Source organism: Podarcis muralis, chromosome 14 (assembly GCF_964188315.1).
Source record: "Podarcis muralis chromosome 14, rPodMur119.hap1.1, whole genome shotgun sequence".
NCBI lineage: Eukaryota > Metazoa > Chordata > Lepidosauria > Squamata > Lacertidae > Podarcis > Podarcis muralis.
The window spans coordinates 1014323-1032915 of NC_135668.1; the positions used below are offsets into that span (position 1 = coordinate 1014323).

Sequence of the window (18593 nt, forward strand, 5' to 3'; positions counted from 1 at the left end):
ATCTCTCTCCCCGGTCGGCAAACGATCAGCAGCTTTGTTTCGACATCCACTTCCCTCTTTCAAAAAAAAAAGAAGGGAAAAAAAGCACGATCTGCTTTTTGCCCCTGGGCAATTCGGCTCCAGGGACCACACATTCGCTCCATAAGACGCACAGACATTTTCCCTTACTTTTTAGGAAGAAAAAAGTGCGTCTTATGGAGCAAAAAATGCGGTACTTTATCGAAACAATACTTTAAAAACAAACGAACAATAAAAACAACAAAAAACAATGCAGTAACAATACCAAAGAACAACCCCCCCCCAAAAAAATCACATGTTCCTTTGATTTCCATTCATTCCACAATGTTTTCTAGGCTTCATTTTCGATTTCACACTTTGTATTATCATTTCTTAATTTTAATTATCACTTTATTTATTAGTGTTCCATATTGTCCTGCAAGGTTCAGTCTAGACTCATCAAAGCGTTTACGTTTTTACAATGTATCTGTAAATATTCTTGAAAGACATTCCATTCTTTATTTAATCTTTGTTTTGAATCATCTCTTAAACTTCCTGTCATTTTGGCTAGTTCTATATATTCTATCATCTTCACCTGCCAGTCTAATTTGGTGGGTATCACTTCTCCTTTCTAATTTTTTGCTATCAAAATTCTAGCTGCCGGTGTTGCATACATGAAAATTCTTCTAAATTTTTTTGGGATCTCATTATACATGATTCCCAACAGGAAGGTTTTTGGGGTTTTTGAATGAACATTTAAAGATTTTTTTAAAGTTCATTATATATAATGTCCCAGAATTCTCTAACTTTCACACAGTTCCACTACATATGTAGCATTGTACCTTCTGACTTCTTAAACCTCCAGCAAACATTCAATTTTTTTAATACATTTTGGCTAATTTGGCTGGAGTCAGGTACCATCGGTAAAACATTTTCATCAGATTTTCTTTCAGACTATAACATGCAGTGAATTTTATGTCTACCTTCCAGAGTCTTTCCCACACATCCATTTGGATATTATAGCCAAAATCCTGGGCCAATCGAACCATAACTGATTTTACCTCCTCCTCCTTGACTTTCCAATCAAGGAGGAGTTTATACATCTTGAATAAAAGTTTTTATTTCAATTGGATTAAATCTTTCTCTTATCTTGATAACTCTGCTGCAAAACCCCTTTGTTTGTCTTTTCTAAATATTTCATTATGTTGAGAATATTGGAGCCAATCAGTTAGTTGAGTTTGGATCTCCTCAAATTTCTTTAGGCTTTATTTATTAATTTTTTCTTCCAGCAAGGTTTTATAAGTTCCCCAGTTCTTTTTCATTTTTTTTTCCTAACTGCAAAAGCTTCTATAGGGGAAAGCTACCAAGGGGTTTTGCTTTATATTTAGTCCATACTTTGTAAAGGGGTTTTCTTATCATATGATTCAAGAAACCCTTGTGGACTTTTACCTTGTCATAAGCCAAGTATGTGTGCCAACCATAATGGCTGTCAAACCCCTCTATGTCCAACAGGTCTGTGTTTTGCAGTACTACCCATTCACGGATCCAAGATAGGCATGCTGCATTGTGATACAATTTGTGATCAGGCAAGGAAAAAACCCCTCTCCCCTTAACATCAATTAATAGCTCATGCTTAATCCTAGGTCTTTTCCCTTGCCATGTGAATTTTGAAATGTCTCTTTGCCAGTCCTTAAAGCAGCGCATTCTCCCTAACACCGGAATAGTCTGGAGGGAAAAAATCATTTTCAGAAGGACATTCATCTTAATTGTGGAGATTCTTCCCCAAAAAGAAAGATGTAGTCCACCCCAAATTTCCAAATTTCTTTTTATCTCATTCCAAGTTTTTACAGAATTATCCTGATATAGGTTGATATTCTTTGCCATTAGCCAAATCCCTAAGTACTTGACTTTCTTCTTCACCTCCAATCCAGTAATTTTTTTGAAATTCATTATTTTCCTCCGGCCCTATATTTTTAACTAACATTTTTTTTTTACAGTTAATTTTAAAACCGGACACCTGTCCAAATTCTTTTATCACCTCAATCACTTTTGGTAAACTTTCTTTCGGGTTTTCCATAGTAATGATAAGGTCATTGGCGTAAGCTCTCAATTTATAAGATTTTTTCCCTAATACTATACCTCTTATAACTTAATCATTCCTTATTTTCCTATTCAGAATTTCCAACACCAAGATAAATAGTAATAGGGACAGGGGACACCCTTGTCTGGTTGAGGGGTCATCTGCACTCAGGGCTCCTCCACACTTCCCTTTGTTCCACTCCTTTTCCACAGTTTAGTGTGGAATTGGAACAAACCACAATTGGGGTATCTGCAGATTGCCAGAAATTTATTTGCCAATAACAACAAAAGGCTAGACTTGAAAGTTTCTCTTTAAAGAATGTGTCCCAAATTGTTCCTGACCCAAATAGGAATTCAAATTATGGAAAAGAGGAAAGGAAGGTGTACTGTTTCAAGACCCGTGCCTATCCTTTTGCAGGTTCTAAACCATGGTCTGAAATTGTCTCATGGTCTATTAAACAGTAATTCCCCCCCCCCCCCAAAGCAGCAACCCCCTAGAGATATGTGGTGCCATTAATCAGCAACTTATTTCTGATTTGGTTGCAAGAAAAGTGAGCATCTCTTGGAAGAGTAAGCAGTGCTATTAGTACATTTTCCTAGCGGGGACTTCTTGAGGATGCATTGCTCGCGTTGCTCTAGTTCAACAATCAGACCTTCTGCAGAGATGATCAGTATAACATGCATGCCTGGTCTTGGGCTAAGCTGAAATTGTTTTGAGAGGAAGACTCAGCAGCTCAATCCCCAGCCTATTTTGTTTGCAATAAAAGAGGGCTTTAGAGCAGCATGTCTGCCTGAGTCTGTCTGCACTGTGGAATGGAAACAGTTCCTTACAGCCTCTTCTGTGTGTTGTTCTGTTTGTGTCTGTGTGCTTGTTTACAGGTTGCACGGCCGCTACCACGAACTGGCACCAAACATGGTACCTATGGACTATACGAAGAATCCAGATGTTAAACTACCTATGCAGCTTATAGTGAACATGCCAGAGCTAAAGGTATTACTTTTCATGTCTCCATTCTGCCATTCTTCTGCAGCCCAACCCCACAAAATCTTTGACTGGGGGGACTGACTTTGGCTGTAAGGTTGCATACACACCATACATTTAAAGCAGATTTGAAACAGATTCTTTCTCTCAAAAAATTCCAGGCACTGCAGTTTTCACCTTCACAGAATTACAACCCCCAGCAAACCTTAACAAACTGGTGCCCAACTTTTTGAGGGGGGAAATGTGCTGTCCCATTCTTCCTGGGAGTTACCAATGGGGAGAGGGCTGTTGTCCTCAGGTCCTGTTTGTAGGCTTCTCAGGGCCACCTGGTTGACAACTGTGAAAACTGTATGAGGGACTAGACAGGCACTTCTTGTGAGCTTTGTTTCTTTGCTTAGATCGGTTCCTCACTTCCATGTAAATTCAGCTTCTTTCTTTTTAAAAATGTTTTCATATTTGGCTATATGGGTATACCACCTCCCCCTGCCTCCCTTCTTCCATAGATTCCCAGGGCAATCCATGACTTCATCCAGAGTCTATTTTCGAGCCATTGCAGCTTGGTTGCTTTGACCTGCTCACAACCTTGAGGATTACTTTACATCATATCCATGGCCTTGTAACTTCATATATGCACAGGGTGATCGACCACTCAAGACATTATATACAGGAGTCTAAATTATTGGGTTGAGTCAACAGATGAGTTAATTTTAACGCTTCACATTTTGAAGGAAGCTTTGGGATGATCAGTTGCCATATGATATATTTGTATGCTCAGTATGGAACAAAGGAAGGTGGAGGGGAGAAAAAGGTACCAATTCATCAGATTGCAAAATGGGAGATCACTACATACAATATGGAGCCTAGACACTGAGGTCCACCTCCAAGGATCTTCTGGCGGTTCCCTCACTGCAAGTAGTGAGGTTGCAAGGAAGCAGGCAGAGGGCCTTCTTGGTAGTGGCGCCCACCCTGTGGAACAGCCTCCTGTGGAAGGGCAACCCAGTCAGATGGATGGGCTACAAATTATTATTATTATTATTATTATTAAGCAAGGTGGTGGTCACCTGCTTAAGCCAGCATGTCATGGAGGTGCTGCTTGTATGAACCTGTGCCTTCACGTGGAAGGTGGACTCAGGGTTTCCATGATTTATTGCAGGCTGAAGAAGAGTGGCCTAACTCCTGGCATGATGAATGGCATGGTGCCTGCCACGTGTCCATCCCCATTTGGAAGACAGTGTTTACTTGCATTTCTCAGTATGTCTAGATGAGTCTTCCTGGCTCAGGAACTCAGCCAGTGGCCCACACACTGGTGGGTTCTAGGTGGAGGTGGCAGCCAGTTGAGGGTTTTCAGCAGGAGTTCAAGTTCAGGGTCGCACCTTGAAGTGGAGCTCAGGTTGGCAACTCACACAAGCAGACATGAGTGTTGCTTCCCCCATCCCACTCCATCAGCTCCTCAGAATCCATGGCATCACCCTCTGAAGGGGAGGAATTTGGCCCAGGAGAGCAGGATGCAGGTGTTCCTGACTGTATGATCCAGACCTCTTGAGTAGCCACTGCATGCATTGGAGCACCCCAATATTCTCCAACTCTTTCAACTTTTTTTGGGGGGGGGGAATTCCCCCAAATGAATGAAATTGTGGGCATTTTTCCTCTGCACTTCAATTAAAATTAGGTAGGGTCACCTGAGGGCCAGATAACATTTGTTGGCAGACCGCATGGGGGGCCCTGGTATAAGAGTGCAGCCCTGCGGTATGATTTAGGTTCATTACCTGCTTCTGAGTGTCCTTAATTCATCACTTTGCTAACTGCCATCACCGTAACTGGATCCTGTGGCAATATACTCAGCTGTAAGAGAAACCAGTTGGTGGTAATGCAGGGGCGTGGAAAGGAGAGAGTGGCTGCTGAAGTCCTGGTTTGCCCAGGATGTTATGTCTGGGTGCAGATAATAACTCTTCAGACGGCTGCTGCTCACGTTCCAACCTGGGCATGGGGGGAGACGGCAAATGGCTCTGCTCTGCTTTTTGCAATGGAAAGGCATGTCTTACTTTTTTGTCCCAGCCTGGCCCATCCTCCCGGTGGACTGGCAGGGGACTTGTGTACAGGGACTGCAAGAAAAGAAATGTGCCTTGTGTGGCCACATTGGCATCACTTTAGAGGAAGCAGTATGGAACATTCTTGGCATGTGCAAGGCATCTCCAGGTAGGGGCCGGGAAATATCCTTCCTAAAACCCAAAAGAGCTGCTCCCGGTCAGTGTAAACAGTGTTGAAGGAGATGGACCAATGGCCTGACTTTGTATAAGGGAGCTTCCTGTGTTGCTGGAACTGGCGGACTGAGTAGATGAGACCAAGAGTGGGTCCAACGGTCAAGAAGGCAGTTTCTGCCCGTGCTGTGGAGGGAAGTGAGGGGCAGATGGGGCTCATCCACCTTCTAGGAGAAGGAGAGAGAGAGCACAGACTTTGCAGGCCAAAGGTCTCCAGTTGAATTCCTAACTCCTCCAGGTAGGACTAGGAGATTTCTTCCTGAAACCTTGGAAAACTGTGGCCGTCAGTGCAGACGGGACTGAGAGTGATGTGCAAACTATCTGAGTCAGCAGAAGGCAGCTTCCCATGATACACTGCTTTTCCAACTTGGGCTGGGATGTAAGCTTTGGTGAGACAGGCTTCACAAAATCCCGGCTCCCCGCTGCCCTCCCTGCCTGCTTTCTCTAGCCCTCTGAACAAACTCCTTCCCAGCCCCTCTACTGGCCAAAACACTGTTTCCCTTCCTGACGTCCTGGGTGGTAGTAAGAGTAGGGATGGGGTTGCCTGGGGAGAATGAAGTCAGTCCCTACCCTGCTGTGCTGAAAAGTACATCTCCCATGAACCACTGGGCTTTCACCCGGGGCACCTGTGCCATTAGCAGGCTGCTCCTGGTCCTACCACTTGGGAAGTCTTGAAGGGGAAGCCCTGGGACATGGGTAGGAACCTCAAGCCCCCAGCCTGGAAAAGCTTATCCATTCTTGCAGCTCTACTTTCCCGCTTATTTCCCACCGGTTAACTTAGAGGCTCCAGCCATCTGACATTTGCAGCTTTACCTGTGCAACTAGTCAGTCAGTCAGTTCTATTGCACATAGCCAAAGGATACTGCAATGTACACAGAATCATTCAACAGTTAAAAGGAAATATGCTGAATTAATACAAAAAGCTTAAAACATTTATATTATCAAAACATTACCTACTCTAAACAGAGCTATAGAAGTACCTTAATATACAGGTTAAGACTTTGAACAAATTTATAGGCTAAAATCACCACATGTCCACTAATATATTAAAAATAATGTTAATACAGTATGCAATTATATTCGGAGTTTGGTGATAAAGATAGAATATATCTTGATGTAAAGGGACCCCTGACCATTAGGTACAGTCGTGGCCGACTCTGGGGTTGCGGCGCTTATCTCGCTTTACTGGCCGAGGGAGCCAGCGTACAGCTTCCGGGTCATGTGGCCAGCATGACTAAGCCACTTCTAGCGAACCAGAGCAGCGCACGGAAACGCTGTGTACCTTCCCGCCGGAGTTGTACCTATTTATCTACTTGCACTTTGACGTGCTTTTGAACTGCTATGTTGGCAGGAGCTGGGACTGAGAAAACGGGAGCTCACCCCATCGTGGGGATTCGAACCACTGACCTTCTGATCGGCAAGTCCTAGGCTCTGTGGTTTAACCCACAGCATGACCCGCGTCCCTTTAGCTTGTAGGGTCAAATTAATTGTAGGTAGGGTCAAATAAATTCATCTCCTTTACAGTTGGTGGCTATCTTGGCTATATAATTTGCTCTAATTTTCCTAGCGGCGATTGCAAAGAGTGCTACAGGCCAGGTCACATACTTATCTATGTCTGCGAGCAGATATAAAATCATGTCAGAGGGGTTCTGGCCAGGGGAGCTTGTCATTATAGTGCTAAAAATCATTCTCTTGCTTCATTATATAAGGGGCAGTGCAAGATATAATGTATAAGGTCCTCTACTTCAGGACATCCCCTAATGCAAACACGTTTGTTTGTTGGTATGCCTCTGTGTCTCCCATCTCTATAAGCAGAGTTTATTGTATTTAATCGTAACTCTGTAAAAGCTTTCCGAAGTTGTACAAAAGTCAGTTCATTGAAATAAGGTGTTTGTTCATGGGCCTCTCTAAGTTTAAAATATAATGGGGTGCATGTGGATGTGTACATAGAGTTTAGGTTGTTTTTAATTGCCACTGCCCTTATGGGTCATTTAAAAATGTTTTTCTGGGAATATAAGGGAAGTTATTTGATCTCAGTCACTGAGAGGTCATATTTGCCCATCAGTTGGGCAGCGTGATGTACCCAGTTTTTAAGGGGTAATCCATTTGAGAGCTCAATCGGGCATTTTTTTGGTAGCCTAGTGTTGTCCATCTGTTGAATATTAAACCAGTAGCAGAGGATTCTTTTATTTATTTGGCTCTCTATGCTCAACATGCGAGTCTCCAACCTGACCATGGCAGATTGCATGTCTCTGGGTAAACCTAAAAGGACTCTTAAAAATAATTCTGTGGGGGTTCCAAACCAGAGACCTTTGAGGTACCCCAAACCTCTTCACCATATAAAATCTGGACCATTGATTTGGCTTTATACACAGATAGAGCTGGGTTAAGCAGATTTCCACCTTTACAAACAGCGAATTTCAAAATAGCTTTTGCTGATTTAAAGGCTTGCAAATTTAATATTGGAGAGCTGTATATTCCAAGATGCTGTTTCTGAATAAATCAATCCCAGATATTTAAACGTTTTTACTTGGTTTATAATGTGTTCATCCAGGTACCAAACATGCTTTTTAGGGCGCTTCCCAAATACAATGACCTGTGTCTTATCGCATTTTATAGATAAAGCATTCCTCGTGCAATATGAACTTAATTTCGCAAGCAGCCATCTCAGGCCTACCTGGGTTCTAGATACAAGTACTAGGTCATCAGCATACATTAAGACTGAGAATTTTTGGTTGAGAATTGTGACAGGGGCAAACCGTAGGCCCTCCAGTTCTTTAACCATGTCATTAATATAAAAATTAAACAAGAAAGGCACCAAAATGCATCCCTGTTTGACTCCAGTAATGGTCTTAATTCTAGTAGTAAGATGGCAGGCCAGATCCACCTTTACTTGTATTGATGTGTCAGTATATAATGTTTTGATGAGAAATAAATAGATGACGGTCTATATTTGTCTTTTCTAATTTCTGCCACAATGCATGTCTAGGAACCGTATCAAAAGCTGACTTTAGATCGATAAAAGCAACATATAGTTTTTGCTTCAAATTATGGATGTATTTACATAGCAGAAAGCACTGGTCCTATGTGGATTTCCCTCTTTGGAAACCTGTCTGGGCTTCAGATATCACCTTATTTGTATCTGCCCATTCTTCCAGTCTCCCAAGAAGGAGCCTGGCATATAGTTTAGAGGCTACATCTAACAAACTAATGGGTCTATAATTGGCAGGATTTTTCTTATCACCATCAGCCAGTGTGGTGTAGTGGTTAAGAGCAGTAGTCTCGTAATCTGGGGAACCGGGTTCACGTCTCCGCTCCTCCACCTGCAGCTGCTGGGTGACCTTGGGCTAGTCACACTTCTTTGAAGTCTCTCAGCCCCACTCACCTCACAGAGTGTTTGTTGTGGGGGAGGAAGGGAAAGGAGAATGTGTGCCGCCTTGAGACTTCTTAAAGGGAGTGAAAGGCGGGATATCAAATCCAAACTCTTCTTCTTCTCCTTATATATTGGGGCAATTATACTCAGCTTCCACCCTTCTGGTATGCGACCTGAGCTGTTAATGTATGAAAACAGTTTTGCAAAAATGGGTGACGAGAAATCCGGTCTTATCTTATAGATCTCCATTGGGACCATGTCTTCTCCTGGAGCTTTATTGGCTAGTTGGCTTACGATTAGCCTCTTAATCTGATTGGGTGTGACGTCTGGCCATTCTGGCAGTTCTAATAACTGAGTATAGTAAACTTGTGAGGATGAGTCAGAGCGGGGGCTGTATATTCCTGTAAAATATGTCACCCAATCCTTTCCTTGAACAGATACTTCTAACGAGTAGCCCAGCCCATTTGTACCTTGGGCAACGAGATGCCAAAATTTTTGTGAGTTCTTTTGAAGTGCTGCATCTCCCAATGCTTTCCACTGTTGCTCATAATATATTTGTTTCTTGTTTTTAAGTAATAATTTATAATTGTATCATAATTGGGCTACCTCAGCTTGTAGAGCAAGATTGTGCTTGTCATGTTTTAACTTCAATTTTCTAAGATAGGCATTTTTTGCTATTCTGACATTCCTTATCAAACCAAGTCTGTCTTTGAAACTTTTTATTTTTTACTCACTAGCTGTGGACATCAGTGGGCGCATTTGGTTGATTATGTTCTAATAAAGTCTGATTATGTTTCCTGTTTCTAACAACATTTCCCCCTTTAATAAAGCAAATTCATGAAATCCAGGATCTGAACCATTTTTTCTTGGACCTGTGCATTCCATTTTAACCTCCTCTTTCCAAGTATCAGATATTCTGTTTCATCCAATAATTTAGGAAAGGCAGGAGAAACGAATGATGTCAGAGATAACTCAAGTGGAAAGTGGTCACTTTCAGCTCTGGGAATTATCCTAAAGGTGTCTCAGTCAATTGGCACATTATTGGATGTTAGGATATAATCTATCCTAGTAGTGCTAGTAAAGCCTCTGGGGGAGATAAAAGTAAAATAACAGTCAAAGGGGGAGGCGAGCCACTGTTCTGTTATCATGTTTGGATTGTACGTCTGATTTGGCAAAAACTCCCCTGGAAAGGCTGATTTATGGAGCAACTGGTCTGGGAAAATTAATGAGCAGACGCTTAGACTTTATTTCATCGGAACTGTCAAAATGGCGCCTGCCGCTCAAATAGGACTTTTGGATCAGCGTGAAAGTCCACACAGAAACATAATAATGCTTGCTTCAACGCGCCTGTGGAAACAACTCAGAGGTTATTAAGAAGTAAAACGATAACAACAAGAAGATTGGAAGATGGGACTTGTGAATATTAAAGCAGCAGAAATATGAGATGATTGGATCCTTACTGAACTCGAAGCATGGGTACCCCCAACAAAAAAATTTAAAATTCGGCAAAATATTTGGATTTTATAATATGTATTCGGATTAACTAATGTGATATGATTGGATTGTTAAATGGAAAACTTAATAAAAATTTTTTTTTAAAAAAAGTAAAATAACCCTCTTGATCCCCTTGACCATGCCCATTGCATAACAAAAGGTTATGCTTAATTATAAGTTCACAAAGATATTTCCCAGTGTGGTTAGAGGTGGTGTCCATTGCTGCCCTCTGACAGATTTCGGGTTTGTCCTCCAAGTTTAGTCCAGATAATGTATTTTGTGGGAAAACAAGGCCAATCTGGGCACTGAAGTCACAAGCCGAGGGTTGGGAGACAGAGAGTCTATACTTTCGAGTAGTTGGGAGCAACTAGTCATTCCTCAGGAGTTGAAAAGCACCAGTGATTTGCAGGAGCTTGAGAAAAACGCAGCGTTGAAATGGACTTTTCACCAGATCTCTTGTGTACTTATAATTGGGATTTTGTATTAGGTTGTACACAGTGTTTTTTCCCCTAGAAAAATAGGTCCCGGTACTCAGCATGAAGTTGTAACCGTAAGTGCTGCACTTTCTTAACAACAAAAAAGAGGTGCTGGTACTGCGTACCCTTGAGTGCCCCCTGGGAAAAAAGCCCTGGTTGTACACTTGTTTTGGGTGATACAGAGAGACTTTTAAAGGAGTGTTTCAGCTAAAGTGCTGCCTTTTGGGGTTTCTTTTTAAAAGAGAAGCAAATCTGCAAGTTGCTCATGCATTCTGTCTGTCTGCAGGAGAACCCCTTCCGGGAGAGGATTGTCCACTCCTTTTCTGACGATGACGAGGGGAGCCTCAGCTTCAATGACTTTGTTGACATGTTCTCTGTACTCAGCGAAACGGCCCCTCGAGAGCTCAAAGCAATCTACGCCTTCAAGGTCTATGGTAAGGAGAGGAATTGGCATTGTGTTAGAACATCGACCAGAAGGGAATGGAATTTTGTTTTGGTCCATTTCAGATTTATATTTAATAAAATTTATACATTGCTTAATTGTAAATAAAAATGTAATAAATAAGTAAGTAATAAATTAGAAACAGATTAAAGCACACAACAAAGTTCTACATATCAGCGTAGGCTTGTCTACACAAAAAGATTTTAGCAGGCGCAGAAAGAGTTCAGTGAAGGCTGAGGTCAATAGACAGGGAGTTCCAAAGTATAGGTTCTGCCACACTAAGATACAGATTTTTTTACAATGCGGCATGAATATTATGTGACACCTCTGGCAGTTCTACAGATTGAAGCAGCTGAAGGGGCATATGTGAAGTAAGGCGATCTCATGGGTAAACTGCATGGCAGGGGTTGGACTAGATGACCCTCAAGGGTCCCTTCCAACTCTATGATTCCCTCAGCTTCCTGGGGGTGCTGTGTAGTTGGAAATGGTGCATTCACTCTTGCCTTATGGAACAACTGCATTTTTTTTTTAAAAAAACAAAACTTTGAAATATAATTGATTTAGTATAACAGCTGCTTTTAAATTTCACCAAAGCGTTTTTTGGGTGAGGTGGGGGCCCGATATTTTTTAAAAAACGCTTTCTGATTTATTTTCTTTATTTCAGAATGACCTACCAGATGCCAGAGCTTTTGCAAATAAATCCATGCCGACTGTTTTACTGACAATTACCCAACATGCTAAATGTCATTCTGCAGCTCTATAATTAAATAGGGCTGATGCTAATCCTGCTTCTTGGGCCAAAGACAATAAAACAAATCAATGCAATGGCCTTTTAATTGCCCTTCTCTTATGCATTTGCAAGATTAATCGGCAAGCACCTGGTGTAGAGCAGCCAACACCTGCCGAATTCGCCCCCTTGGCCTGCTGTTTTGTAAAGTGGAACTGGGGAGGACTGTATTGGTCACTTAATGGTTACTTGGAAAAGTTGCCCCTGTAGCTCTAAACTCTGTGGAACCCCCCCCCCCCCCCCCGTGCTGTAAAGTCTTCTGGTCCACAGACCTGAGCCTTCCCCTGGCCGTGAAGCAGATGAGGAGCCGTGAACAGGGGCAGGAAGCAGGTGAAGTCATGGTCTCTCCTCAGCTCTGAACTGTGGCCACAGCCACAACACACATGGCTTCCTCCAGGCATCCTGGGAACTGTAGCTGTGAGGGGGCAAACTATGGTTCCCAAGCCCATGTGCTTTAAATTTGATTTGAATTATGATCTGGATGTGACCCATGAATCGTGATGGCTAAGAGTGGGACCTTCATGCCACTTCTCAATTCCAGTTGCTGGGGGACAAACAGTCCCCATTGGTGGGAGGTATCTTGTTGGCAGGATTCTGGATGAATGGTTCAGTCCAGCAGAGCTCTTCTGATATTCCTGACTGAGATAACGTTCACACATCCTTTAGTCACCTGCCATCCAGGGGTTGTGGTTTGAGGACCCGTACCCCGAGCAGTGGAATGAAACACAAGGACACGTGATATAAGGTTAATGGGCAAGAAAAGGCCACAACTTTATTGATTACAGCAAGTGAAAAGGTATTGGCTTAGGCATTGGATTACGTCATCTGACTCCACCCACTCAGAGAGGGGTGAGTCTAAAAAACAAGGGGGGTTTATTCACCAGTAGGTGGAGCCTGTTGATGCTAATCCAACTATAGGCTCTCCCCTGATGTCACCGAGGGTCGTGCCATGGCCTCCCACCACGCAAGCATCAGACAGAATACACGACCACCGGATTCCTTTAACGGAATACCCAAAAATTGAAGGCGCAGGCGATGGCCACACCTAGCCCTTCGACACCACAACACATTATTCCAATGCCTAACCGCCACCCGAGCCCAAAACAGGGGTTCCCTTTGGGCTTACGGTGTCCTTGGAGAAGAGGCATATCGACCACCTGTTTTCTCCCATCTTTGCTTGCCCAGATTTTAACACAGACAACTTCATTTGTAAATCTGATCTGGAAAAAACCCTCAACAATTTGACAAAAGAAGAGCTGACAGAGGAAGAGGTGAGCTTGGTCTGCGAAAAAGTGATCGACGAAGCGGATATGGACGGTGATGGCAAGCTTGGATTTTCTGATTTTGAAAACATGATTTCCAAAGCACCTGATTTCCTCAGGTACATGTATAAGCATTTGCAATGCTCCCAGAATTGATTGACTTCCCCTCACCCACCAGTTTCCATTTTCCCCTTTATTCTCTTTGCATATAACTATTTTTCTTCACTTAATTTCAAATTCATTTTCACATCCTAATTTTACCTTTAGTTCATAAATGCTACAACCACCCTGCTAATGTTTCAACATTTTTACAGTGTTCTTTAAAATACTCTGTAGTTTCCCCCCATTCTTGATTAAATTTTCCTTCATCTTGGTGCCTGATCTTCACGGTTAATTTTGCCATTTCGGTATAGTCTATCATCTTAGTCTTCCATTCTTCTTTCATTGGGACATCCTCTTCTTTCCACTTCTGGGCAAGTAGCATTCTGGCAGCTGTGGTTGCCTACATAAATAGTCTCTTTTGCTTCTTTGGCACTTCATCTCCTAATATTTTTAAACATTTTTTTCATTTCATTGTATATCATTTCCCAGAAGCCTTTTACCTTTTTGCATGTCCACCACATATGAAAAAATGTACCTTCTTTTTCTTTACATTTCCAACATAAGTTAGATGAGTTTTTATACATATTAGCAAGTTTTACAGGTGTTAAACACCATCTATACATCATTTTCATATAGTTTTCTTTTAGCGAACTACATGCCGTGAATTTTAAATTTTCTTTCCACAGCTTTCCCCATGATTCAAATGGGAGCAGGCTTTCCTTTCAGGATGGGATGAGGGCATTGCTTGTTTGCAGATGTGTGGAGAGGAGGAGCAGAGCATAAAGGAAGGTGCAGTCAGGATCCTGAAGATACTGGGTTGTAGCCAATGTAGCGGTAGCGCCAAGTTAAAATCACTTAGCAGTTGTACTTACTGTGTCGGTGAAATGCTTTGCACCAGTGGAATGTAGCTGAGCAAGAGAACACCTACCATAAGCAAGTTGCTGGCAATTTTGTGGTGCCATAGATCATGAAAAGGGTTGTTCAATGGGTTTAACCTAATGCAATGGCTGTACTGAATTCCTCTTTGCACAACATTAACACTCACCCATCTGCTAGTGTTCTTGCACGAGTGGACACAGAATGGTGGCTACAGACCTTTGGCTGCATTCTGCCCCACAACACTCTAGAGACAGGAAAAGGATAAAGCCACCGCTCAGATATCTCCAGATGGAACTTGCAAGTTCCTTTTGAAGATAGGGTTTTACTCCTGCGAGGTGAAGGTAAGAAATCCAGGAATTTAGCATCACTGCAATGGGGCAGCAGCACATGCACATGCCTGCGCACACCCACACCCACCCACTAGAAAGGACTGCTCAAGAGGTAGCAGCAAAAGACCGGAGTTTGGGTTCTTTCTCATTTGGGATTTGCTTAATGGGGGAATTCAATTACAGGTATAACAAGATTCAGAGTTTCAGCACAGCCTTTTCCCAAACAGTTCCTACTGCTTAAGTGGTATATTGGGTTGAAAAAAATTAATTAAATTAGGATTGATGAATCAAATGCTGTGGTTCAAATACCACCTTCTCTCCCTTTTTGGAACTGAAATAGTCAGCATTACCGGAACAGATACTTATTTTAGGAGTTACGTAACATACATTGAATATACACTAAAAACAGAAAGATATTCATATAAAATAAAAGTTAAATATTCTAACTGTATGATTAAACAGAATCACCAATCGGATTATGATACTTTTTTTTTAAAGAAGAAAGCTCCCTTGTATATTTGATTTGACTTGCTTTTAAGTGGTAACGACTAGGCTCATTACTAAACAAGAAAGTTGTAGCACATCTACGTTGATAAATTTTAACTTAATTCACCCAAAGAACCACAATTTTTATTTATTTTTTTATTTGTTGGGGGGCTGCAAGGCTTCTTTCTGGAATTCACTCAACTTTCCACTGAACTACAGTTCCAGGGGGCTTTGGGATTGAAATACAGACCTACCAATCATAGGAAGGCACCTTATGTTGAATCAAACTATTGATTGATCAGCCTTAGGATTATTGACTCTAATTTGAGCCTGTGAGAATTCCTCCACCCATCTAGCTGGGACTAATTGCCCTTTTCCAGAACTGTCTCATGCAGTGACCCTGATCACCAAACTTGCTCATTTGATTCTTCCCCTTTCGCTTGCTTTGCATCATTCATGTTTATTAAATTAAATTAAATGGCTGGACCTTCTTTAAAACAATGAACTTCCTCGATGCAATGCCCAGAAGGCACTATGTAAATTAAACAAATAGTCATGGAAGGAGATGGGATGAGGATTGGGGTGGAGGAGAAAGCACTCTAACTCAGTGTTTCCCAAATGTTTTTGGGCAACGGCACACCTGTTTACTGAAAAAAAATCTCGCGGCACACCACCATTAAAGCCCCGCCCCGTGACGTCAGCGCGCAGCGTCACGCCGGGAGGGACGCACAAAAGTGAAAGTTTTTTCCCTCCCCCTTGCTGGGGAACCTCCAAGCTTTGGGGGTGGGAGGAGGCAGCAGAGCGAGGGACTGAGGGACGGCGGCAACTGAGGCGGCGGCGGCTGAGGCAGAGCTGGGAAGGGGGTTTCCAGGGGACACGGCAGCTCCTCGAAAGGCTTCTCTCAGCTGCGCTCAATCCGCCTCGGAGAGGATTTCCCCTCCGGTCCCATGCGTTCGTTTGGGGCATCGCTCCGGCTGCTCCCTCTCCCGCCGCGCAGGAGCGATGCCTCTCTCTGGCTTTCCCTCCGCACAGGCTGAGGGAGGGAGGGAGGGGCGCGTGTGACCCGTCTCTGCTGGGAGACCAAACCCAGCGAGGCAGAGTCGCGCGGAGGCGCCCAGGCAGCGCTTCCGGCTGCGAGGAGGAGCGCCAGGCAACAGCAGGAGGCGCGGCCTCTCCTCGCCGCCGCCGCCCCGCCTCTCGCCGCCCGACTCGCCCGCCTCCCTCCAGGCATCTCGCGGCACACGAGGCAACGTCTCACGGCACACTCGTGTGCCGCGGAACACCGGTTGGGAAACACTGCTCTAACTTCATTGTGTTAAATTCATTGTTGCCTTCTCTCTGTCTTCCTGTCATTATCTATCTAGAGGTCCTAGGATGGGTTACAATAGTATAATGTACAATTATAAAAAGATGAAACCATTGCATTACATGCAAGAATGTTGGTTTGACGACATAAGGATCCACACTCACCATTGAACTTTGGAAACAGCAGATAATTCCTGTAAATGGCAGGGTGAAGAGTTCTAGATTGGCCGCCTCTGTGTGCAGAGACATTTGGGGTACATGGATTCAATCCTGCGAGCCTCCTGCCAACCCCCTTCTGCACTTTAAAGGGGCGCTGTCCAAACACCTGCTGCCCCCCCCCCAGCTGCTTGTGAAATGTAGGCCTTCTGGCACAGGGGCTCTGGGTCGCAATCTGGACAGATAGCTTGACTAGGCAGAGTTGATCAAATCATTCTAAACACACTTTTAAAGCACATGCTGTCTCCCAAAGAATCCTGGGAACTGTAGCTTGCTAAGGATGCTGGGAATTGTAACCCAGTGAGGGGTAAACTACACTTCCCAAGAATCTTTCTCTGTGGTGGGGGAGCCGTGTTAAATGTGCTTTAAATGTGGATATGTTGGTCTTTTGCATCCAAAATATTGGACTGGCCTTTATAATCCCTCCCCCCTAAGTGCACGCTATCCCTGAGAATGACAGCAATCCCAGAGGGTTTTAAATTACTCCATAAAAGAGGAAGAGTTGGCGCCAGAGGAACCCAGTATCTTTGAGTTACTGTCCTGCTGCTTCTGTATATTGTTACTTTCATTACTCCTTGTAATATTAGTCAGCTTCATCTCACTACATCTGGGCTGCCTTTGTTTATACTGCACAGGGAACTTACCAGATCATGATTGCCTCTCTGTTTCAAGTTCTTACGTGCATATTTTCAAAAGGATTTCACTCTTTGAAATCTTTTTTGTTTTTCTTTTGTTTTGCAAAAGCAGATATGCATAGAAGTGCTGGAGGGATCTGGTAAATCATCTAGTTCACCCCCAACCCAGCTCAATGCAGGAAATCCAGATTTTGGCCATATCCACAGTGGACAACAGGCCACAGGGACTATAAAACAACAATGAAATAATTGGTCTGTCTAGCTCCGTATGACCTCCCCAGACTGGCAGCAGTTCTCCAAGATTTCAGATGGGAGACGTTTAAAGTCCAGGGATTGAACCCAAGACCTTCTGCATGCAAAGCAGATGCTGCACCCCTGGAGCTGCAGCCCTTCCCTATAAGCGCGGAAGAGGAAAACTTAAAAAAAAACTCCAGCGACAACCCACCCCTCTGCTCTAATAGCTGGCCAGGACAGAGGAAATTGTCTGTGCTGGACAGAGTCCAGAAGTAGGAATAAGTTGTAAATGGCTGAGGCAGTGGCTGGTTCAGAAAATTTGATCCCTGTAGGTTTATTTCACTTTAAAAAATGTTATCATTTTGAGGCTGCTTGTATTTTAATGGACCCATTAGCACTCAGAGCTGGCCATGGCTTAAGTGTTCTGTTCTACAAGACTGGTTACATTTCCCACAGGAAATTGTTTTATAAATCATTGTGGAAGCTAAAACTCTTTTTTATTTTTTTAAAAACAGATCTGTATGGATTGGTACAGGTGGTGCAGCAATAGCTTCAACAGAGACCGACAGTGCCTTGCCCAGGGTTATCTGAGCCCCTGATAGCAACCTGGCTTGATTACTGCATTGCATGGCTATGTGGTTGCCCTTGGAAGCTATTTTAGCCAGTGCAGAAAGTGGCACAGCCAAGTTACTGACTGACACCAGCTCCTCTGATAACGCCAAGGTTGCAGGTTCAATTCCCACCTGGTACAGCTGGGGTTGGGCTAGATGATCCTCGGGGTCCCTTCCAACTCTAGAATTCTAGAATTCTGTGAACCACCCTCAGACCTCCAGGTATAGGGTGGTATATAAATTCAAACAACAACAGAATTCTATGGTTCTATGATCTTTACCAGTCTCCGGTTTGCTTTCATGTACAGCGGTACCTCAGGTTACATACGCTTCAGGCTACATACACTTCAGGTTACAGACTCCGCTAACCCAGAAATAGTGCTTCAGGTTAAGAACTTTGCTTCAGGATGAGAACAGAAAAGTATGCTCTGGTGGCGCGGCGGCAGCAGGAGGTGCTTCAGTTACAGACCTCCGGAACGAATTAAGAACAGTTACAGACCTCCGGAACAAATTAAGTACTTAACCCAAGGTACCACTGTACAATTCAAGGCGCTGTTTGCCCAGGGGTGTTGCGAGTATTTGAAGGGGGGGCTCCAAGATGTGAGCCCACTGTTCAGATATATGTGACAAAATATTTAATCCACTA

The 18593-nt window shown here is 43.3% G+C and overlaps 1 protein-coding gene across 3 annotated transcripts in view; it reads left to right on the forward strand.

The window, feature by feature from the left end:
• CIB2 (calcium and integrin binding family member 2) overlaps positions 1-18593 on the forward strand; it is a 53923-nt gene that overhangs the window by 34090 nt on the left and 1240 nt on the right. For all 3 annotated transcript variants that reach the window (XM_028705900.2, XM_077918404.1, XM_028705901.2), the window contains 3 exons: positions 2956-3067; positions 10946-11093; positions 13074-13269. In XM_028705900.2, coding sequence (XP_028561733.1) covers positions 2956-3067; positions 10946-11093; positions 13074-13269 — 456 coding nt within the window. The remainder of the gene's footprint in view (positions 1-2955; positions 3068-10945; positions 11094-13073; positions 13270-18593) is intronic.